This window comes from Suricata suricatta, chromosome 6 (assembly GCF_006229205.1).
Source record: "Suricata suricatta isolate VVHF042 chromosome 6, meerkat_22Aug2017_6uvM2_HiC, whole genome shotgun sequence".
Lineage (NCBI taxonomy): Eukaryota > Metazoa > Chordata > Mammalia > Carnivora > Herpestidae > Suricata > Suricata suricatta.
The window spans coordinates 13273848-13297551 of record NC_043705.1 but is presented as its reverse complement, the minus strand read 5'-3'; the positions used below and the strand labels follow the sequence as shown (position 1 = coordinate 13297551).

Below are 23704 nucleotides of genomic sequence, written 5' to 3'. Positions count from 1 at the left end.
TCTACTTAATTCATGGTAAAATGTATTAGCTCAAGGGCAAGGCTTACCACATTCCTGAATGCCATAACACCAAATTCCACCCCCCCACCCCCGCCATACTTTAAGCCATTGTGTTCTTAAAGCACTTCATTTTCTGGTTTTCTATCAGGGACTATCTTCTCTTCCTCTCTCTCAGACGTTTTATCATTCCAAAACCCTTAAACTCTATAGCAAAGCCCCTCTGAGCCAGGATGCAAATGCCCAGTGAATGTATAACTCCTAACTAGGATACTCAGTGCCACACGAAGCCTCACAGTGGGCCTGCTTAAATTCCTATCTTGGTCAAATTACAATCACCACAAGCAGGGACCTCCATCCAGGACAGCCAGCAGTTAAAAAACAAGAGCTCAAACATGAAAATCTTTTTACATCTATTGAGTCTACTGAAGTGGACAGTAGTCCAGTGGACAGTGGTCTTAAAAACACTCTTAGGCTACATACAAATACGAGTTTCGCGCAGCTCTGCCTTAGGATAATGAAAGCAAAGGCTAACTCAATAACACCAATACGATGGGGGCCAACACCACATAGTCCAAGTTCTGACTTCTGCTGATCTAAAGCTTAATCTAAAAAATAAAACCTACAACATCTAGGTTCTAGAGAGATCAGCAAACTGCAGAGCCTTCAAATAATCAGTCAATTGGGCTTCTGGCAAAAGCTGGGTGGCAGGGTTCAAAGACTGTTTTCTGGGGGCACTTGGGTGGCTCAGTAAGTCAGGCATCTGACTTCGGCTCAGGTTATGGTCTTGAGGTACCTGAGTTCAAGCCCTACACTGGGCTCTGTGCAGACAGCTCAGAGGCTGGAGTCTGCTTCGGATTATGGGTCTCTGTCTCTCTCTGCCCCTCCCCAGCTGGTACAGTCTCACTCTCAAAAATAAACAAACATTAAAAAGGGGAAAAAAAGAGACTCACTTCTGGCAGCCTGGGAATTCTGTACTGCAAAGGAATTAAAGGAAAAAATGCATCTGATACACATCAGAAAACTTGGCCTGGGTCAGACGCTAAACCAATGTTTGTTGATGACATTAAACTCCATGGAGTGCCAACTACATATTAAGTATGAAAAAAAAGTCTCTGACCCTCAGGAAGTCAATCTACATAATACAGTTGTCCATAAAGTCTAGAAACATAAGGGGCCAGGAAATTAAAAAAAAAAATTGAGAAACATAAAAATTTTTTATAGATTAAAAGGGACCTTGATATCATTATATATACTTGCGCTTATGTTTCCAGAGTGTATGAATACGCTAATACTGTAGTATTAGTTCTAAAAATCAATTGCTGAGAGTTTGGGGGTCAATATCAAAATAAACTCATAATGTTAGTCTTTTATTTATCTAACTTGCACAACAGGCACACAAGCTTGTTAACACTACTTAAGACTCATGCTCGTATTTTCTTTTTATAAAAGACAATGCCAGGGGCACCTGGGTGGCTCAGTCAGTGTCTGATTTTGGCTCAGAGGTCATGATCTCACTGTTCGTGAGATCGAGCCCTGTGTCAGGCTCTGTGCTGACAGCTCAGCACCTGGAGCCTGCTTCAGATTCTGTGTCTCCTTCCCTCTCTCTCTCTCTGCTCCTCTCTCACTTGCACGGTCTCTCAAAAATAAATAAACGTTAAAAAAATTAAAACAATGTCAAAAAGGTAGCAATTTCAAAAACGAATTCGCAACATGGTAAAGTTGCATAGAACTACATACATATATACAAGTGCATATAAATCCTGGTAAATTATAAATAAGGTCTGTAGATTGTACCAATGTTGGCTTCCTGGAGTTAAAACTGAACTACGGTTATGTAAGATGCTACCATTGGGGGAAGCTGGGTGATGGGTACCAGGGACTGTTTGGCACTGTTTTTGCAACTTCTTCTAGGTCTACAATTATTTCACAATTAAAAGCTATTTAAAATGATGTACACTGGTTCAATGAAGATGCACTTCAGACTTGATCAAAGTTGTCTCAAAATCAGCTTTAAATGGACTTCATTCTGTAAAGCATATAATCCTAAAAGAAGACTCAGAAATGTGAGGAAATTTGAACTTGAGGAGATCTCAAGCCTGTCTCTTTTCCTTACAGTTTGTTTTGGTATCAAATGTAATTATCTATCTATATCCAGGTTGGAGATCTCCACCCTCTGGGTTCGCATATACGAATGTACACAAAGCCAAGAAAACAGGAGTCAACCACCTGCCCATCTATAATATAAACTTATAATATAAACGATTTCTGGCTTGCTTCCCAATTTCCCAAGGACAGAGCAAAAAGCCCAGCTCTCAAAATCTCAGGGACAAGAGTCTTTTAAGAGCACTTAATCTACTCACTTTTAATACTTCAATCCACTCTTTTTAAGAGTGAACACATCTTCAATTATAGAGATGGAAATTCCCTATTTTAAAGCTGGGGAATCAGAAAATTAATTCCTGGTATCCAAGGCAATACAGTGTATTGTGGGGTATAACCTTCAAGTCAGAGAAACCTGGGCTCCAGACTCTCCTGCTCCTCTGTTGTCAGCTGACTGAACTTCCCGGAGTCTTCTTTCCCTATTTTATAGATATGCGTTAATAGTACTACTGGCTGAAAGGCTTGCTGTGAAAACAGAAAAAGATAATACAAAGTCTATCAGAGTCCAATACTTTACAGGTATATGCAAATAGCTTGTTCTCTGAGTCACTACAACCATAGTGACTACACCTTCAAGTCTCATGCTAGGCCAATATGTTTGCTTACTCCTCTAAGGTTTTTCAGCAAAGCTAAATAATTTTGCATAGCAAGAAAAACCTGGTTTCCACCAATTACATTGTAGGATTTCTTAACTCTTCCTTGAAATGGTGTCTATTCAATTTTAACACTGGTATATAGAAATGTCCATGTTTATCTGTGATTGGTTTTTCCCTGCTCCGTCATCATTTACTTCTCTTCATGAATTCTCCAAAAGTTAATTTTTGGTTAATTATAATTCTGTTCTCAGCACACTCCTGAAAAAAAGACAAACTATACACAATAATGTACGTGAGACTTCAATTGCACACAAAATACCCTATTTAACAGAAACAGACGCATGCTGTGTTGAATTTTGATAAATCTGGACAACCACTTGGATCAACTTTAGGAACGTGTAAACACTACAGAAATATTAAATTTCGGGACTCATGGGTGGCTCAGTCAGTTGAGTGTCCAACTTCAGCTCAGGTCATGATCTCGCAGTTCGTGGGTTGGAGCACCTGGAGCCTGCTTTGGATTCTGTGTCTCCCCCACTCTGTCCCTCCCTCGCTCGTGTTGTCTCTCTCAAAAATAAACTTCTATAAAAAAGTTTTTAAATTAAATTTCTATCCTGTAATGCATAAACGTTTATCCTAAAGATCTATTTAGAAAGATCTTTAAAACAAATGGAGACTTAAATATTTTTAACTAATTAAATTTACAATTTTATATTTTATCTTTTTGAGTTAACTCTATTTTTTTCCTAAGAAAGAAAATATTGGTCTGAGGCACCTGAGTCGGTAGAACATGTGACCCTTGACCTCAGGGACATGAGTTTAGTCCCTATGTTGGGCACAGAATTTATGTTAAAATACATATACACACACATATATGTGTATGCACACACATACGTGTATACTATACACACACACACACACACACACACACACACACACACACACACACATATATGGGTTTCTTTTCTTGTTTAGTTTTTGTCTGGTTTTAGTATTAAAGGAATATTAGTCTAAATGGGTTGGGAAGTATTCTCTCCTATTTTCCAGAAGAGTTTGTGAAGTTAAGTCTTCCCTAAGTTTCTGACAGAATTCACCAATGAAGCCACTTGGTTCTTGGCTTTAATATGTGGGAACCTGTTGCTTCAAAGTTAGGAAATTTCAACCCTAATTTCTGTAATCCATGAGAAATTAAAAGAGGAACAGAAGAAATTCCCAGGAAGGGATTATTTGCCTCTTCATCAAGTTGAGGAAGTTCTCCGTATTCCGTTTGCTGAGTATTTTTTTTATCATCCAAGGGAGCTGCATTTTGTCTGTTTTTTTCTGTGTCTACTGAGATGCAGTTTTTGTCCTTCATTAATGTAGTGTGTTACATTCATCACTGTATGTTGAACCAACTTTGCATTCCAGGGATAATTTCCAGTTGGTTATGGTGTGGAGTCTTTATATTGCTGGATTCCATCTGCTAGCATTTTGAGGATTTTTGCGTCTATTTTCATAAAAGATACAGGTCTACTGGGGCTCCTGGGTGGCTCAATAGGTTATGCATCCAACTCTTGATTTCAGACCAGGTCAAAATCTATAGATACAGATATATAGATACAGACAGAGCCTCATGTTGGGCTGGTGCTGACAGCACAGAACCTGCTTGGGATTCTCTATCTGCCCCTCCTCCCACTCATGTGCTCTCTCTCTCTCTCAAAATAAACTTAAAAAAAAAAAACCATACAGGTCTACAATTTTCTTGTGAAGTCTTTGGTTTTGGTATTAGAGTAGTTAGTACTGGCCTCATAGAATGGGTGGGAAGTGTTCTCTCTTCTATTTTTGGAAGAGTTTATGAAGGACTGGTATTAATTCTTCCTTAAATATTTGGTAGAACTAACCAAGAAGACCATTTTGCTCTGGGCTTTTCTTTGTGGGACTCATCTTTTAAAAGATATTTCAACTAATTCCTTTAATCCATGAGAAATTAGAAAGATAAACAGAAGAAATGATCTAGCTAATGTTCTTAGTTTAAAACGTATAGCGATACTGGGGTGGCTCAGTCGGTTAAGCCTCCGACTTTGGCTCAGGTTACGATTTCATGGTTCATGAGTTCAAGTGCCGCATTGGGCTCTGTGCTGATAACTCAGCCTGCTCTGAACCTGGATTGTGTGTCTCCCTCTCTCTCCCTCCCTCCCTCCCTCCCTCTCTCTCTCTCTCTCTCTCAAAAATAAACTTAAAATGTGTTAAGAAAGGAGGCAGTCTTTCATGTAGGTTATCCACTCATCTATTAATACACCTTTTTCAAAAGTTAAGTCTTCTAGGTTTTAGGTATCATCATTTAGGCTCATCTAATTTAATCTTCACAAGAACCCCAGGAGGTTCGATCACCCTCAGGTTACATATGAGAAAAATAAAGCTAAGAGAAGTTACATAAACTGTCTTAAGTCACAGTTAGATATACGGTGATGCTTACGAGCAGGAACTCAGAAGTCACAATCCCTCCTCAACCAGCCAATTACCTGGCACACTGGGCCAACTACTAACCTCAGGGCCTCAGTTACATCTCTTAAATGAGAACCACCCACCAAATACTTCTCAGGATCACTACATAAACAAAATGTAGGTAGAAAGTGCTTATGACAGTGCCTGGCTTACATACGTAAGCCCAACATTAGCAGTGATTTCTACTCTTACTAGGTTTTGCCCAGTGATACCATTTGCATTTCAATGGTTCTAAAACTCTGAGTTTTAAGGCAAATGAGAAATTTTAAATCTTAGATTGGAACCAGTTAAAAGGAACTAGATTCCAAGCACAGATGAACCATTTTACCACTACTTTTTATACCTTCTGATTGTAGTACGCATGCATCTAGTCAAAACGCAAAAGCACTCAAGGGGGGAGAAACTACATATCACATGGTCTTTATTTAAAAATACCTCTCTCATCGCTTCTCAGTCTTTTGGCTAAGATCAAGCGTAAAACTGTATCTCATTCATTTTAAAAAATATATATACTACCTTGTTTATCGTTTTAAATTTTGTTTTTCACTGACAGGAACATTATAATCCATTTTTCAAAAGCACTTTCCTTTTTGCTATAAACCAAGTATGTTTAACATGTGAATACTCAAACACACTGCTGAAGATTCTCTAAATTCTTAAAAAAAAAATTCTGGAAATAGTTTTCACAGCACCAGTTAAGCTTAATTTAAAAGTACATCTGTTGCAGTTAAAAAAGCATCCAACCGGCACTTTCCTGACAAAGTCCTACAGTAAGCTATATAGGTTACAACTATGTTCAGGCACTTTTACTTTGCTTAGGAGTTAGGAGCTGCCAGTTCTTCGATTTGCACACTTCTCAAAGTAGTTCCTGGTTCCCCTTCTCATTTGTCCCTCCCAGTAGCCCCGGAATGGTGCAGCGTCTGGGAGAGTTCCTATTTCCATTTTAAAGATGTGGAAACTGAGGTGGGTTCCTAAGCTAGTTACCTTGTTGGGCCTGGAATTCAAGACTCTGTCTGCATTCTGCTTCCAACTGTCACTCTGTCCCTTAGGCTATCTTGCAGGGCAAAGTGAACTCTAATTAAAGGATGCAACAGCACGATTGCCAAACGGCCACAACAGTCTGTGCCCAGCCGTTTACCTCTCAGGGTTCTCAGAAGATAACGTGTTAGTTCAACTGTCTGTCCTGCTTCGATAAGTTAGATGGAGAGGAATGCGAACACCCATTTTCATATGGGTCAGAAAATCTGGTTTTGTGGGACACATTCACTCCAACACACAGTTCACTCTAGCCGCCTCTCGATCCCCTCACCGGGCCTGCTGGCTTGTGCACCCTTTGCTGGTGCAAAGGAGAACTCCCACACAGTGCTCTACCTCTGTTCCAAGTCTGCTCAAAGCGTAACCACTGCAAGGTTGCAAACATGGCAGTGATTCTATTCATGACCCTCAAAAAAAATTTTTTTTAATTCCGGAAAAGCTAAGATACAGAATGATTTCAAAAATCAATACAATTCGTCCCTTAAAAACAACCAACAAAACCCCAAAAGCTCTACTCATTAAAAAACTGAAATATTCCCTTTCCTAAACTAGAGGTAAAGAGACTTAACTTTGGCCCACCTTTGTCCTCCCAAACTTTTAATATTCGACTCAGTTTAACTTCCCTCAACCACGCACTTAGGCCATGCCCTGCAGTTAACTCTCTAGATCCAGTTCTCCCTCCCACTGCCAAAAATGTAACTTCAGGTACTGGGAAACAGGAGTTAACCAATTCAAAGAGCACGACCTCAGTGTTGTGGACCAACAGCATTCGGACTATAATAATTTATTGCAATCAGTATGGATCCGGCAGCGAATATAGGTCAGACTTCTCTTATTTTACACACATCTCAATTTAATTCTAACAACTCCATCAGGTACTGTTATGCCCATTATTTGGGGGGAATTTCACACAGCAGCAAATGGTCCATAAAGGACTTCGACCGGGGCCTTAACCTTAAGCATACACCAAAACTGCCCTGCCCTCTCAACTATAATCCCAAACGTGATAATAAAATTAATGGCATGACCTTGGGCCAGTCCTTTCGTATCTCTGGGTCTCAGTTTCCCCCACTATAAAACGACCTGCCCACAGTAAGCTCTTGGGGGGCTTTCTTGCTTTTAATGTCTGGTGAATTTCCGACTGGATTACTCCCCATCCCCAAATACGTATACACGTTAAGATTGAAATTCTTCAACCAAGGCGTGTTCTAGCACATTCTCCATAGTCTTCGGAGTGCTAGGGTTCAGTCTTCGCTTTGCAGCTTTATTTTCCAATACTGAACGTGTAATGCTAATCCTAAACATTCTCTCTCGGGCTGATACCACATTTTCCCACTGCTAGGAGTACCCACTAGGCCCAATCCCACCCCAGTCCTTTATCGATTACTCCAACCCACCCCGCGGCTTCCCAGGTAGCCAGCAAAGGCCTTAGAAAGCCCTAGAAGCAAGGCCATAGGAAGAAGCTAGCTACCAAGAGGTCAAGAGAGGCTCCAGGGCACCTGCCACGCCTCCTGACCCCAACAGCGCGGCCTGGGCCTGGCTCCCTCAAACCAAGCGGCCCAGGTTCGGGCCTCATCCCTCAGGACTGGCGCGTCTGCCGGGGCCTGGGCCCTCGAAACCCAGCCCGACCCCCTCGGCCCAGACCACGCCCGGCCCTTGGGCCGCCGCGCCGCGCACCCGGGCCCCTCTGGGGTCCTCACAGGCCGGAGGACACACACACACACGCAGGCCCCCTGTCTCACCTCGAGTTTTACGGGGACCGTCGGTGGCGCCCGCGCCTACACCCGCCCGCACACCTGGCCCCGCGCTGCAGCGGAGACAGCGGCAGAGACGGCCCGACCGTCACGTGCCGCAGAACCAAGAGGCCTCGGCTACCGCTGCTGCCGCGCGAGCGAGCCCCACTGCGCGAAGCCCGGCCCTGCGTCCGCCCCTCGCCCCTGAGTAGCTACAGCCGGCGCCACGTCCCGCCCCCCCCTCGCAAGCTTCAGGGTTCGGTTGGTCGGTGCGGCTATCGCTCAATGCACCTTCCCATACGCCCCCTAGGGCTATTCTTCGTGGAGAGTGGGGATTGGCTAGGAGTGAGGCAGGAAGTGGCTGTTGGTTGGGCGGGAGAGAAGGGGGCGGGCCGCAACGGAATGGGGAACCTCGGGTGCGCGCGCCCTGGGGCGGGGCCGGTCTGGCACGCGTTCCCGCGCCCGGTTGCCCCGATGCCTTAGTGGGCCTGGTGCCCGGGGTTTCGTTCCCGACTCTTTGGTCTCTACCCCGCTGGTGCCTGGACCTGGAACCCGGGATGGGCATCCCGTTCCCTTTGCTTAGAGGGCAAATCACAGCCGGCAGAGGGGTGGGAGATCAGTTGAGCCTTTGAGAAGGGCCAGTTCCCAGAGGCAGCGTGTGCGGGGCTCGGATGGAACCTAGCACGGGCTCCCTTGGCCCGGCCTGGAGTTGACTGCACAGCGCTGGGTAACCGGCGTTCCTGCAGAGTCATCTCTCTGGGCGCAGCAGTCTGCGGCCGCCTCCTTACCCAACAGAGTCCAGAATACTATAATCCAAGGTTATTTCCATTTTCAGTTTGCAATGTTTCCTTAAATAAGATTAAACATAAGGGCACAGAGACGAAAGGATTGCGAGAAAAGGATGGTGCAGTGGTAAGATTTCAGACACACCACAATTCTTGTAACCCACTTTAATATGCTGAGAATATGGAAAGGGCCAATGGCCTTTCTAGACCGTTTTAGGTCCTGGTCTCTGTCTTCCATTGTTTTAATACCCAAAGGCTGAATCTTAGACTCAAAAAAAAAAAAAATTGGTATCAGTAGATGTATCACCTATCCCAAGAACCAGAGAAAAGGGTCAGAGTTTGGTGTTTGCATGAGCTTAATATTCTCCAATTCTTCAACCCTCAAATCTATGTAAGAGGATTTTACTTATAATATTCTGAATGCCACATGTTCCAAACAATGAGCTACTCCAATAAAGGTGCTGAAAGGTTAAAGAGAGTGTAATGGGGCTTTGAATTCGGAGGAACTTTCAACTAGAATGGGATGGTCCCTGGGTGGCTCCGTTGGTTGAGCATCTGACTCTTGGTTTTGGCTCAAGTCATGATCTCTTGGTTTGTGAGTTTGAGCCCCACATCAGACTCTTCAGCGCAGAGCCTGCTTGGGATTCTCTCTTCCTCTCTCCCCCCTCCTGTGTGTGCTCTCTCTCAAAATAAATAATTTTTTAAAAAAAATTTAGAATGGACAGGGAAAGAGATAAGACTTGATCTTGATCTGGTAGGATACGCAAGATTTCTATAATTGGAGAGTTGGAGAAGGCTTCTATACGTGAGGGAACAACATATGCACAGGCAGGATGGGTAGGGTGTGTCTAAGGACACCATGTCCAAGAGTGTTTTGGCTAGAGGAAGCTGTTTAAGAGAATAATGGGAAGTCAGCACCAAAGATGGGTTAGGAGCAGGCTTTCAAGGCCTAGCCAAAGAGGGTGCACCTGGGTGGCTCAGTTGGCTGGGCATCCAACTTCAGCTCAGGTCATGATCTCATGGTTCATGGGTTTGAACCCTGCATTAGGCTCTGAGTTGATGGCTCAGAGCCTGGAGCCTGCTTCGGATTCTGTGACTGTCTCTCTCTGACCCTCCCCTGCTCATGCTCTCTCTGAAAAATAAACATTAAAAAAAAAAAGTGTGCAGGGAGATGGTTTAGATTTGGATTTCAGATGATTTTTGTATGATTCCAGGGAGATCTGAAAGACAGACTATGAGGCCAGTTAGGAAACCACTTCTTGCCGTTGATTTAAGGGCAGGATTAGGGAATGGCAGGGTGTGTAGAAACACTAGCATTAAATGTTTTGTTTTTTTAATGTTTATTTGAGAGATAAAATGAGCAGAGAGGGGCAGAGAGAGAGAGAGAGAGAGAGAGAGAGAGAATCCCAAGCAGGCTCCACACTGTCAGCGAGGAGTCTGATGCAGGGCTTGAGCTCTGGAACCGTGAGATCAGGACCTAAAAATCAAGAGTCAGATGCTTAACCTTCTGAGGCACCCAGGCACCCCAAGCATTAAATATTAATGCTGACAAATGGTCTAGTGGACCCGGGAGGCTAGTGAAAGAGAAGAATCAAAGCTAATGCTGAAAATCTGAGGCTGGGTGACTGGAGATGAACTGTAAAGCCCCCCAAAAGAGGGAATTCAAACTTGGCTGAGCCTGGGAATCCTGTCTGGGCCCAAGACAGAGCGGGACAGGAGATCCTGCTGGGGATTCTTTTTTTTTTGGCTAAAGCATAATGTTCTTCAAAGGATGAAGCAAAGGACAAAACACTGAGGAATGAGATTTTTTCCCCCAATTTGAAAGCAGTCTCTATTGATTAACTGAGCAGATTATACAAATTATCACTGTAGACACCTCAGTATATCCCTCTACTGAGTCTGTCAATCTGGTCTTCCCTGTTGCCAACGTCTCCACCTTCTACAAAGTGAGTGGTCTTTCTCTTCATTCCACTCATGACGAAGAGAATTTGAAGGGCCACAGGGAGTTGTTTGCTTCTTTGAAGTGTTTTCCAATGGTACAGACCACCCGAATCCGAGTCTTCATGCAGATGATGCCATATTTACCAAGAGATGGAGCAATCCAAGTGTTATCTGTCAGGGTAATTTGCTCCTTGTTGATCTTTCCATAACCACACTTGTGGATCCATTCATTTTCTGACTAAAGGTTCATGTACCTCATGTGGCAATATATGGCCCCATTAGTGAAAAGCAGAAAGGAAGCTTTTCTTTTTTTTAAATATTTATTTTTGAGAGAGCGAGAGCATGAGCAAGGGAGGGACAGAGAGAGAGAGAGGGAGGCACGGAATCTAAAGCAGGCTCCAGGCTCTGAGCTGTCAGCACCGAATTGGATGTGGGGCTCAAACTCATGAACCGTGACATCATGACCTGAGCTGAAGTCTTACACTTAACCAACTGAGCCATCCAGGTGCCCCAAAAAGGAAGATTTTTAATAACATATGTATATTATTTTTCAAAAAAGAATGACATAAATGTGAGTACCTGGCTGGCTCAATCGGTACACCATGGGAATCTTGATCTCAGGGTCCTAAGTTTAAATCCCACATTGGGTACAGAACTTTTAAAAACAACCACATAAATGTCTGCTTTTGTGTTTAAATTTTAAAAACAAAATATATGTTTATGGGATGCCTGGGTGGCTCAGTCGGTTAAACATCTGACTGTAATACCCAAGATTTCTTTATCGTCCCCAAAAACCAGAAACCTCAGGGAGACCGAGTCACGCATGCAAAAGCAAAGGGCTTTATTACGGGCTTAGGCTCACCGGGGCCTAAACTCGGGCTCATAGACTTCACCGGCGCAGCGGATCCATGCTGAGCGCCCCGAACAAAGGTGGGGCAGGGCTTTTATGAGTTTGGGAAGGGGGAGTTACAGGAAATTGTGACATAGGTACAGTGATCCAATCATTATTATACCATATTGTTGACAGCAGGTTTATCCAATTACAACATTTAGAGTGTTAACCAATCATAGAGTAGACCCAGGACCCTCACGTAGGGTGTAACTAGCCTTAAGCAATAAGTGATTACCTATAGCTTCTATTTCTAGGCCTGCCCTTAGGAATGGTAAGGGTATTACAAGGGTGGTCCCTTGTGCCTTGGGCAATGTGTGCCCTTCTATTGTCTAATGATTAGAGTCAGTTTGGTTCAGACCTGCGTCCTTACGTGACTTTTGATTTCAGCTTACATCATGATCTCACGGTTCCTGAAATCAAACCCCACTAGTGGGGCTCTGCGCTGACAGTGTAGAATCTGCTTAGGATTCTCTATCTCCTTCTCTCTCTGGTCCCCACTCAGCTCACAGGCTCTTTCTCTCTCTAAAACTTAAATTTAAAAAGCTAAAAATAAAAATAAAAAATGTTTCAAACACACCATGAACAAAAGTGTTGAAAAATCTGTCCTTCCTATCCAATCGCTGCTTATAACTTCACTTGACTCTCCACCACCTGCAAAGCCGCCCTCACCCTTGCTTAGCCCACCTTCCTTTGCTGGAAAGATTACCTTAAGTTACCTTAAGATGGTGACCGAGCAGCCATTTTGCTGTGGGTTGGAGAAAAAACACCGTGCACCGACACCCCACCCATCACCTGCAGACCTGGAATGTTCCACACCAGTTTGAAAACAGCCAATCATGAAGCCCCAGCTTCCTATCACCCTGACAGGGGAGGCAACCTATCCCATCCCGCCACGTCCCTAAAGTGCCCTTATTTGGTGGTCTGCCCTCCCAGGACCGGACCGGAAGTCTTTCACCCATAAAATACCTCGCGCCTCCTGTACCAGACGCAACTTCCCTGACTCCCCACACCCAGAGTCACGGAACCTGCCCGGGAATCGCAGATCCCAATAAAGGCCTTCTTGGCTCCATAACTTGGTCTCTTCCTTTGCTCTCATCTGTGCCTCCATCTACTAAATCTTACAGCACATAGCCAGAGGAGCACCCTACATTCCCATCCTGTTCTTTCTTGCTGGCTAGGCTAGTGATGATCGTTCCTCTGTACCGATACTAATTTGGCATTGTCAAATTGAGAGGGAAAAGAACATAAATGGGGTGCCTGGCTCTCTCAGTCCATAGAGCATGCTACTCTTGATCTGGCAGTCAGGAGTTCAAGTCCCACTTTGGGTGTAGAGTTTACTGTTTTTATTTTTAATTTTTTTATGTTTTTTATTTATTTTGAGAGATAGAGATAATGTGAGCAGGGGAGGGTCAGAGAGAGAGGGAGACACAGAATCTGAAGCCGGCTCCTGGCTCTGAGCTGTCAGCACAGAGCCTGACGCAGGGCTTGAACCCATGAACCGTGAGATCATGACCTGAGCTGAAGCCAGGCGCTTAACCGACTGAGCCACCCAGGCACCCCTTTTTTAATTTTTTTAATGTTTACTTATTTTTGAGAGAGAGAGACAGAGGGTGAGTGGGGAAGGGCAGAGAGAGAGGGAGATACAGAATCTGAAGCAGGCTCCAGGCTCTGAGCTCTCAGCACAGAGCCCGACGTGGGTCTCGAACCTACAAACTGAGATCATGACCTGAGCCAGAGTCGGAAGCTTAACTGACTGAGTCACCCAGTTTACTTAAAAAAAAAAAAAAAAAAGTACTGGGGTGCCTGGGTGGCTCAGTCAGCTAAGCCTCTGGCTCTTGATTTCTGCTTAGGTCATGATCTCACAGTTTCATGAGTTCCAGGCCCACATCAGGCTCTGTGCTGACAGTGTGGAGCCTGCTTGGGATTCTGTGTCTCTGCCCACCACCCAACCCCGTCGCTGCCTCTCCCTACTTATGCTCTCTCCCTCAAAAGAAATAAATTAAAAATAAATAAAAATAAAATTTCAACTTTATTGTAGTTTCGTGATTTTGAGAATTGTATAGTACCATGTAACTGCTATCATAATGGAGATCCAGAACATTTCTATTACCCCCAAAGCTTCCTCTGAAGCATTTTCTTTTCCTCCGACACCAAATGTGGGGTGTCCTCTTCTGCCACTAATTGTGATGCCTTTTTTCTGACAATACTTCAGTCAATTCAATCCTTTTTTTTTTTTTTTTGAGAGACAGAGACAGACAGCGCGAGCAGGGGACGGTCAGAGAGAGAGGGAGACACAGAATCTGAGGCAGGCTCCAGGCCCTGAGCTAGCTGTCAGCACAGAGCCCGACGCAGGGCTTGAACCCACAAACCATGATATCATGACCTGAGCAGAAGCCGGACGCTTAACCGACTGAGCCACCCAGGCGCCCCAGTTGAGTTCAATTCTGACATCAACTACCCAGAGTTAGTGTCAGGCTTCACAGGTTTAAGGGTTCAGTCCCGCAAGACAGCCAGACTGTACTTCCATCCGACGCCACTGGGGGCATGTCACCCCTCGGACACATGGATGATTTACCATCCTGGAAGCTCTCTGAACCCACATTTTGGGGATTTTTATAGAGGCCTCATCATGTAGGCATGATCGATCCATCATAAATTCCAATCCCTGCCCCTCTTCACTTTCTGGAGTATGGGGGATGTGGCTGAAAATTCCAAGCTTCTAATCATGGCTTGGTCTTTCTGGTGACTAGCTATCACACAGGAGCCCACCAAGAGTCACCTCAAGAGAGCAAAAGACCAGCTAAGACCAGGAAATTCCAAAGGATTTGGAAACTCTGTATCAAAAATAAGGATCGGGGTACCTCCGTGGCTCTGTGGGTTAAGCATCCAACTCTTGATTTCACTTAGGTCATGATCCCGTGATCCTGGGATCAAGCCCTATAGCAGGCTCCACACTGAGCAGGAAGATGGCTTATGATTCTCACTCTCTAGGGACACCTGGGTGGCTCGGTCACTTAAGCATCTAACTTTGACTCAGGTCATGATCTCACAGCTCCTGAGTTCGAGCCCCATGTGCTGACAGCTCAGAGCCTGGAGCCTGTTTCAGATTATGTGTCTCCCTCTCTCTCCGACTGTCCCCCACTCATCCTCTGTCTTTGTCTCTCAAAAATGAATAGTTTTTTTTTATAATACTTTATTTTTTTAATGTTTTATTTATTTTTGATACAGAGAAAGTCAGAGCATGAGAGGGGGAGGGGCAGAGACAGAAGGAGACACAGAACTAGAAGCAGGCTCCAGGCTCTGAGCTAGCTATCAGCCCAGAGCCTGACGCGGGGCTTGAACCCACGAACGTGAGATCTGACCTGAGCCGAAGTCGGAGGCTTAACCGACTGAGCCACCCAGGCGCCCCTAAACAGTTTTTTTTTTTAAAGATTCTCTCTGCCCCCCGCCCACTTCGTATGCATGCATGCAAATAAAAAAATTTTTTAATAAATTAATTTTTTTAAAAAGGGTCAAAGACCAAATATTAGAGCAGAGTGTACCTAGTGGTACTCTTACTGCTTAGGAAATTAGAAGGGTTTTTAAAAAATGTTTATTTGTTTGAGAGAGAGACAGAGACATGAGCGGGGGAGGGGCAGAGAAAAAGGAGAGAGAGAATCCCAAGTAGGCTCTGCAGCTGTCAGTGAGGAGCCCAATGTGGGGTTTGAACTCATGAATGAGATCATGACCTGAGTCGAAGTCGAGTCAGACAACTTAACCCACTGACCCACCCAAGTGACCCTAGAAGGGTTTTAGAACTCCCGGGTCAGGAATTTGTGGGGTGGGGTACAGACAGTATATACTTTTCTATGTGAGATCATGACCTGGGCCGAGATCAAGAGCATCAAGAGCGGGGACACCCAACCAACTGAGCCATCCAAGCACCCCCTCAAATTAACATGTAAATAGGACAACAAAAATGTTTTCTTCCGATGAAAATAAGCACTATGTGGCCTGTGATCTGGTCCCAGTCACCCTCAAGGCAGGTGTTTTGAAGCTCAGCTGGCGCATGCTCCGTCCAGTCCATGCTGTGAGAGGCTGCACATGCTCAGCCTACGTTTGACTCTTCAGAAAGACTGACATCTTCCACTCCCCAGCGGAGCTCGCCTTCCCATACCTGCCTGCTTGCCTTGCCCGCCGCTTAGCCTCCTCTGCTCAGGCCCAGGCGCAGACTCCGGGTCAGTGGTGCTTCCTGGTTAGGACGGAGGTGGTTCTCTAGAGCAGACAGAACACGCATTAACATTTTCGTTCCAGATTTTTCTTTTTATTAAAACAGAAAATGTAAACATCTTTTCACATAGAGGACTTGCAGATCCCAAAGGACATGTTTGATGGGACGCCTTGGTGGCTCAGTCGGTTAAGCGTCTGACTCTTGGTTTTGGCTCAGGTCATGATCTCACAGTTTGTGGGTTGGAGCCCCACATGGGGCTCTGTGCTGACAGCTCGGAGCCTAGAGCCTGCTTCAGATTCTGTGGCTCTTTCTCTCTCTGCCCCTTCCCTGCTCACACTCTTCTTTCTCTCTTCCTCAAAACAAAGACCATGCATGCAACTAATTTTAAGGCACAATGGCTTCAGAGCAGCATGGGAAAAAGGGCCACCTCTAGACCACTCCCATGGCCTGGCCTGTGAGCTATACCCCACCCCACTGCTGTCACAACCAAGCCCAAGAGGCCGAGTGAAGGAGAAGCTAAAAAAGAAAAAGCCGGGGGAGCCTGGGTGGCTCAGTTGGTTAAGAATCTGACTTCAGGTCATGATCTCATGGTTTATGGGTTTGAGCCCCACGTTGGGCTCTCTGCTATCAACGCAGAGCCTGTTTCAGATCCTCTGTCCTTCCATCTGTCTTCCCCTCCCCTACTCACTCTCTCCCTCTCAAAAGCAAATAAACAATTAAAAAAAAAAAAGACAGAAAAAGCCCAAGGGAAGGATAAGCTACAGATCAGAAGAGCATCCTTTCCTGCTTAATTTGCTCTTCCTAAAAAGGCACCTGGAAGAAAAGCGAGCGAATAGCCAAATCTACAAAAAAATGGAGGCACCAAATGAAGCTTGTGCATTCCTTATACCTGTAGTCTTGTGTTCTGTACTATCAGAATGATTTTTACCAAGTTCTATACAGGCGCAGAATTCTTTTTTTATACACTATGTTAGCATAGAGAACACCTCATTGTTGGGGGCGGGCAATTGTCACTAACAGTATCTCAGGAACCAAGTGTAATAGCCGAGGGGGGGAAACAGGTTTGTGTCCTTGGTTTTGGGAGTATTCCGAGTACTCCTCTCGGTTGCCAAGAGAAGGGATCCACTGACATTCACAGCCACTGTGATATTTGCCTGTAATGTGAGGAAATGAAGATGCATTTTTTAGTTCCTCTTCTTCATTCCTCTGTGCCCTTAGAATGAACTTTATGTCTTTAAACTCAGATGTTTTGGTACCTAGCACTCCTTTCCGTGGTGGCTCCGGGTCTGGTCTTTCCAGGGATGATATTGGCACTGAGTACCCGAAAGAGCCAGGAAGCAATGTTTTTTTATTGCGGACCTTAAATTCTGCAGTTCTCATGACATTTCCTCAAAATCAAGGTCTGCTTGTAAAAGGAATTAACATGTTAGTTGTCCCTCATTTCCCTAAACTTTTCCTATTTAAATAATCAAGTACAAATTTCCTTGGGTTTTAGGGTGCCTGGGTGGCTCGGTTGAGTGTCCAACTCTTGACTTCGGCTCAGGTCATGATCTCATGGTTCCGGAGATGAAGCTCTGAGCCAGGCTGTATGCTGAAAGCATGGAGCCCACCTGGATTTTCTCTCCCTCTCTGTCTCTGCCCCTCCTCCGCCTTGCCCCTCTCTGCCCTTCCCTTGCACACACGTGTGCGCATACCCTCTCTCTCAAAATAAATAAATATTAAAAATAATAATAAAAATAAAAAGCATTAAAGTCTGTTTTAGGGAAAAAACAACTTAAAACTTTTCCAGTTTCAGAAAGACTACGTTTCCAAAGATGGGCTCAATTTTAAGTTCTACCTTAGTGTGATACTCATTTCAGAAGTGAGACAATTAATGAATATGTTATTGAGCCATGGGTGAAAAAACCTCCTGATCTTAATGTGTATCAACAGCCATCAAACACGTTCATATTTAGGGTGCCTGGGTGGGTCAGTTGGTTAAACATCAGACTCTTGAACCGTGAGATCAAGCTCCGAGCCAGGCGCTGCAATAACAGCCTGATAGGGATTCTTGGGATCCTCTCTGGGTGCTCCCTCCCTCCCTCTCTCTCTGCCCCTCCCTGCTCTCAATCTCTCTCTCTCCCTCTCTCTCTCTCTCAAAATAAATAAACTTAGAGAAGACTCCTTGGGTTTTATAGCTTTCCCTTTTTTGTAAGGCAATAAGGGAAACTGAAACTTTCTGCATACCATGGCCACCCATGACCTGCATGAAATAGTGAGGTTGTTAATGAAAATTAGCCTTAATAACATAGATACAATTTGGAGAGAGAGACAGGGAGAATGAATCACTGGCTTGATTAAAATATTCCTGGGCTCTGATTCCACGTCCATCAGACAACCTTCTGAGGGCTGATTTGAGTTCTCAAGTGTCCTCGTGACAGGAAGAGAGAGTTTTGAACAGTGAGCATGAAGGTTTATTTGTGGAAACTGACATTCTAATTCTAAAATTAGGATGGAAATTCAATTATATAGAATTCCAAAAGACCTAGAAAACCAAAACAATCTTTAAATAACACTGTTGGAAAATATATATTACCAGATATGAAGTTACAATAATTAAGCTATAATAATTAAGAAAATATGGTATTGGTGCAAGAATAGATAGGGATCAATGGAAGAGAACAGAGAGCCCAGAAACAGACGTTTGGACATAGTCACATGATGAGCAAGGACAGAAAGGACTGCAACTAGGAAGGAAAGGCTAGTCTTTTCTGTCATTGGTGCTAGGTCAGGTTGACATCTATATGGAAAAAAAATCAATTCTCACTTCACACTATAAACAAAAATTAACTCAAAACGTAGCACAGACCTAAATGTACAGCCAAAACCATAAAACCTCTGTAAGAAAACAGGAAAAAATCTTAGTGACCTTAAGTTTGGCAAAGAATTTGGGGGGGGGGGGGCACCTGGGTGACTCAGTCAGTTAGGCATCCGGCTTTGCTCAGGTCATGATCTCACAGTTCCTGGGTTCGAGCCCTGCATTGGGCTCTGTGCTGACAGCTAGCTCAGAGCCTGGAGCCTGCTTCAGATTCTGTGTCTCCCTCTCTCTCTGACCCTCCCCTGCTCACGCTGTCTCTGACTTGCAAAAATAAATAAAAATATTAAAAAAAAATTTTTTAAAAGAAAGAAAAAATGGCAAAAGACCTTAATTTACCAAAGAGGGCAACAAATAAACACATGAAAACACAGTCAACATCATTAGCCACTAGGGGAATGAAATTAAAACCACAATTTAGACATACCCAGTGGACTGACGAAAATAGGAAAGGTTTATCATACAAAGTGTTGGCAAGTTATGTGGAAGAACAGAAACTCCTTCATTGCCGTTGCGGGTGAGATATGACCCTTCCGGAAAAAGTCTGGTGGCTTCATAAAGAGGTAGGCGTACACCTACCAAAGACGCCAGCCATTTCACTCAAGGGAAGTGAAAGCATCTGGCCACACCAAGACTTGTGCACAGAATTGGGAGGGGCTTTGTTTGTAAAAGCCCCCGCTCTGGAAACCACCTAAATATCCATCAGTCAGAAGACAGGAAAATAAACTGTGGCATTTCCATACAACAGAATGCTATTCTTCAGTACAAAAGAAATTGTTCATAAATGCAACATGGATGAACCTAAAAATAATTATGCTGGGAGAAGCTAGTGTAAAAACCAAGTACATACAAAATATTTCTATATACAATTCTAGAAAATGCAAACTATAATCACAAGAGCAGAGAAAACTTCTGAAGATAATGGATATCTTTTCTTGATCTTGGTGATGATTTCCTACATCAAATTATAAAAACGTATCAAACTGTACATTATAAATATGTCACTTATGGGGTGCTCGGCTGGCTCAGTTGGTAGAGCATGCGACTCCGGATCTCAAAGTTGTGAGGTCAAGCCTTATGTCGGGTGTAAAGTGTACTTAAGAATAATAGGGCGCCTGAGTGGCTCGGTTGGTTAAGTGTCTGACTTCGGCTCAGGTCTTGATCTCATGGTTTATGAGTTCCAACCCTGCATTGGGTTATATGTGGACAGCTTGGAGCCTGGAGCTGCTTCAGATTCTGTGTCTCTGTCTCTCTGCCCCTCCCCCTGCTTGTGCTCTCTCTCTCTCTCTCAAAAATAAACACTGAAAAAAATTAAATAAATACTTGTCAATTATATCTTAGTAAGACTGTTCAAGAAAAACTTTCCCAGGAGGTGACACTACCTGCTTGCTCTCCTCCAGGATGTGAACTTCCCTGGAGCTGGGTCCGACTCCTTGGAGGTCCACGCAGGAGGCTGAATTGACCCGGAGGCCTGTGGAAGAGGCCCTTGAGGACAGGAACCCTAGGTGATGGCAGTCAACTTGGGTGTGCCTGGCAGGTAATCACCTTCCATTTTCTCAACACAAGGTGCTTGTCCTTCAAAGAGGCCCAGCTCATTTCTGCCGCCAGCCCCCAATCTTCATGTAGCTGGGGTGTCCTCATCATTCAGGTCTTAGCATGGATGTCAGGTACCTTCACTGAACACCATGTCCTAAAGTCATTTTCTGTATTTCTCTATTTTTCCCCATTGTATGCACCACAATCAAATTCATTCATTCATTCTTTCTTTCATTCTTTCTTCCTCTCTCTTTCTTTTTGGGAGAGCACAAGTGGAGGAGGGACAGAGAGAGGGGCACAGAGGATCCCAAGCGGGCTCTGCACTGACAGGCTGAGAGCAGAGAGCCTGATGTGGGGCTCGAATTCACAAACTGTGAGATCATGACCTGAGCCAAAGTCAAGATACACAACTGACTGAGCCCCCCAGGTACCCCTCACAATCAAATTCTTATTCATTTAGTTATTTTTTTTTTAACATTTAAGTAATCTCTACCCCCCAACATGGGGCTCAAACTCATGACCCCAAGACCAGGAGTCACATGCTCTACCACTGAGCCAGCCCTCTTTTCATTTTTATTATTTATCCTCTTCCTCTCTCCTGTCTGCTGTTGGGGCCCCACAGATCTTTTCTCCTGGTGATGTACCCACCTCATAAGTGACTTAAGTGCTGGCTGACAACTCACAGCTGCCCTGGCCAATACATGATGGGAGATTAAGGGTAGGGGAGAAGGGAGAGGGCATTAAAAACTAGCTTTCTTGTGGCAAGGAGGCCGAACTCTGGTGCAATTTATGCAGTTACCCATGGGATGGGACTGAAGCTAGTTTCCACGTGAGGCCACTCCCCTGCTTGCTTTAGTTTCCCTGCCCTGTCCTGTTCCCCACCCCCCACCACCCCCTTCTCCTGGCAGCGCTTCCCCAATAAATTCCTAAACAAGAATCCTCATCTCAGTCTCCGCTTCCAGGAACCTGCCATGACACTAGGGTAAGCTTCACTAGGAACTATCTTGTTTTTGTTTTGTTGTTTGTTTGTTTTAGGGACTATCTTGCTCAATTAGTCCCTTACATCAAACTCTTATCTGTGCCTCTGCTTATAACCCCCCCCCCACCACCAGCACACACACACACCTGTTATAGCTTGATAAGGGAGTATCTTCTTCACTTCTGTACAACCACGTCTGGAACACAGCAAACAATAACGGTGCTGAATACAGGGAGAGCCCCAGGGTCTGTTTTATAGCTAGACATGAGCACCCCTTCTGTCCTGGGCTGACCTGGCCTGGAGGCATTGTGAGTCATAGCTGGTGGACAGCAGCTGAGCAGGGCAGCGATGGGGCCAGGCCTGGGACAGCAGCTCGGCACCTCCGACACATCCTCCAGGTGAGGCACAACACGAAGCGAGCATTACCGGGAAAGGGCCCTCTAGGAAGGTGAGGCCTTAAGGGTGGGCCTGGCTGCACCTCTCAGGCCCTCTATGGGCTTCTAGAGAGAGAGATGATGCCCTGGGCCAGACCTAGGGGATAGTACCACCCCTTCAGCCCAGCTGTGTGCGAGAGGAATAAGTGTGTATTGGATTGATGAAGGCATGATAGAGAGTTCCTTCCCTTCTCACCCTCTGTGAGGAGAGGAATTTAAAAGAGAACATATAGGTCTCTTCCCATACAATAGAGTCGGCACTTACAGGCGTTGGGGGAGACAGAGAATGAGACTTGTCTGTTATCTGGACTTCAGCTTTCTCGAGGATGTAGTCTGCTTGGAGAAATGTCATGTGTAGTCTGCATAACCTCTATGGCCTTGAATCCCAAGCATAGGTCCTAGCCCATGGCAGAGGCCCCCAAGATGTCACTGAGCATATTACTGTCCTCTACATCCACATGTGGGTTCCGAGCCAGACCTTCGCCTGTGCCGGCCCAGACCAGGCCTGTGCCAGCCCAGAGCAGGTTGTAAAATAACTAAACTTGGCAATAATGCATTGGTTATTTCAGACATCCTACCAAGTACGTTTCTGAATCCAGATCCAGCCCTGGCTTTGTCATCCAGCAGTGCCCTCTCATCCACTGTATGAAGTTTATGCCCTGGTCCCCTTTCCAGCTTCCTCGTGTAGGGAGTCCCTACACCCAACCCTACTTCAAACTCTTCCTCACATGGGGAACATGCAAGCTACAGCCTGGCTTCACTCTGCCTAGAGGCTCTCCCCAGTCCAGCCTCAACTCATGTGGCAAAGTCCTGCTCAACTTTTAAAGTACCTGTCTCTATTGTTCCCTTCTCCTTAGATAGCAGCCAGCCCTAGGCCCTACGCTCAGAAAGCAAGGGATATGGCCCTTCATCTGCATATAGATCTCCTGGGCCTGACACAGACTTGTCTTTGGGGAAGGCAGTTTCGGGAAGATCGCTGGCAGCGCCAGTGTGCAGCGATGGGCTCCTCGGCGACCAGCACCCTAGTGCCAGCCTCAGAGCTAAGCCCTGTCCACCGATCCTCGCGGTGTGACCTCACAGCCTGTCCAAGCAGGCTGCTCACCCACACTCTTGCTCCCCAGCAGTGCCCCTAGCTCGTCTTCATCATTCTGGACACCAAGCCTTCAGCCGCAAGGGCGCAGCGCCGGTCGCCCACGTCCTCGAGGCCTGGCACCAGGCAGCTGAGCGCCCCACAAGGCCCACTCGGCCTTCACCCTGGAGGTCATCGGGTGCCTGAGCTGGGACCACACCAGCCGCCTGTGGGAGCAGCTGCGGCAGTTCTGGGCGGACCACTTCTCGCGGCGCTTCTCCCCGCGGCGCCCGCCGCTGCGTCGCATCTCCTCCATGTCCACCTTCTACCTGCTAGACCACCGGACGCGCCAGGCCGAGCTGGGCCTCAGCTACGGCGCGCCGCGCTTGCGCCTGATGGACGAGGCCTTCGTGTTCCGCGGTGGCCGGTGGGCCACCGAGAGGCAGCCGGGGCGGTCGCGGCCGCCGCTGCCGTCGCCCAGCAACGCAGGCTGGAAGACGCAGGTGCAGGGGGTCAACAGCCAGTTGCTGCTGGAGGAGAACAACTACCTGAAGCTGCAGCAGGAACTGCTCATGGACATGCTGACTGAGACCACGGCGCGCGTGCACCTGCTGGAGAAGACGCTCGACTCGCGGGCCAGCCCGGCCTCCGGGGCGCGCTCCTGGCAGAGGAAGATGCGCAAACGCGAAGGCGCGAACGCCGTGCTCGTGATCCAGCCGCGCGCTCTGGAGTCGCGGTGACGCAATAAAGCCCGTGCGGCGCACGCGCACTTCCCTCCTCCCGCCCGCCGCGAGCTTTTGCAGGCCGCCGAGTGGGCCCGGCTGGGGCTCGCGACCCGCGGGTAGGGACCGTTGCTTAGTGCGCGTTAGTGGACGAGTGACTCAGCCGGTAGCCCGTCTCGGGAGGGCGCGATAGGGCCGTGGAGGAAGGTGTGTGGAAGCCAGGCTTGCAATGGGCGGTGCCAGGGGAGGGGGGCGTGGACGGGGCGCGAGGATG

At 46.0% G+C, this 23704-nt stretch overlaps 2 protein-coding genes across 2 annotated transcripts in view; one reads left to right on the top strand and one right to left on the bottom strand.

The window, feature by feature from the left end:
- Window positions 1-8187, bottom strand: part of CANX (calnexin) — a 33754-nt gene extending 25567 nt beyond the window's left edge. Inside the window, exon 1 of the mRNA XM_029941650.1 lies at window positions 8018-8187. The gene's annotated coding sequence lies outside the window, so the exon portion shown is untranslated. The remainder of the gene's footprint in view (window positions 1-8017) is intronic.
- A 13340-nt stretch (window positions 8188-21527) lies between these two features.
- On the top strand, window positions 21528-23489 carry CBY3 (chibby family member 3). The gene is given in 2 exon segments (XM_029941935.1): window positions 21528-21603; window positions 22761-23489. Coding segments are annotated over 2 exon segments (738 nt in total). The 5' UTR covers window positions 21528-21553; the 3' UTR covers window positions 23449-23489.
- Window positions 23490-23704: the final 215 nt, after the last annotated feature.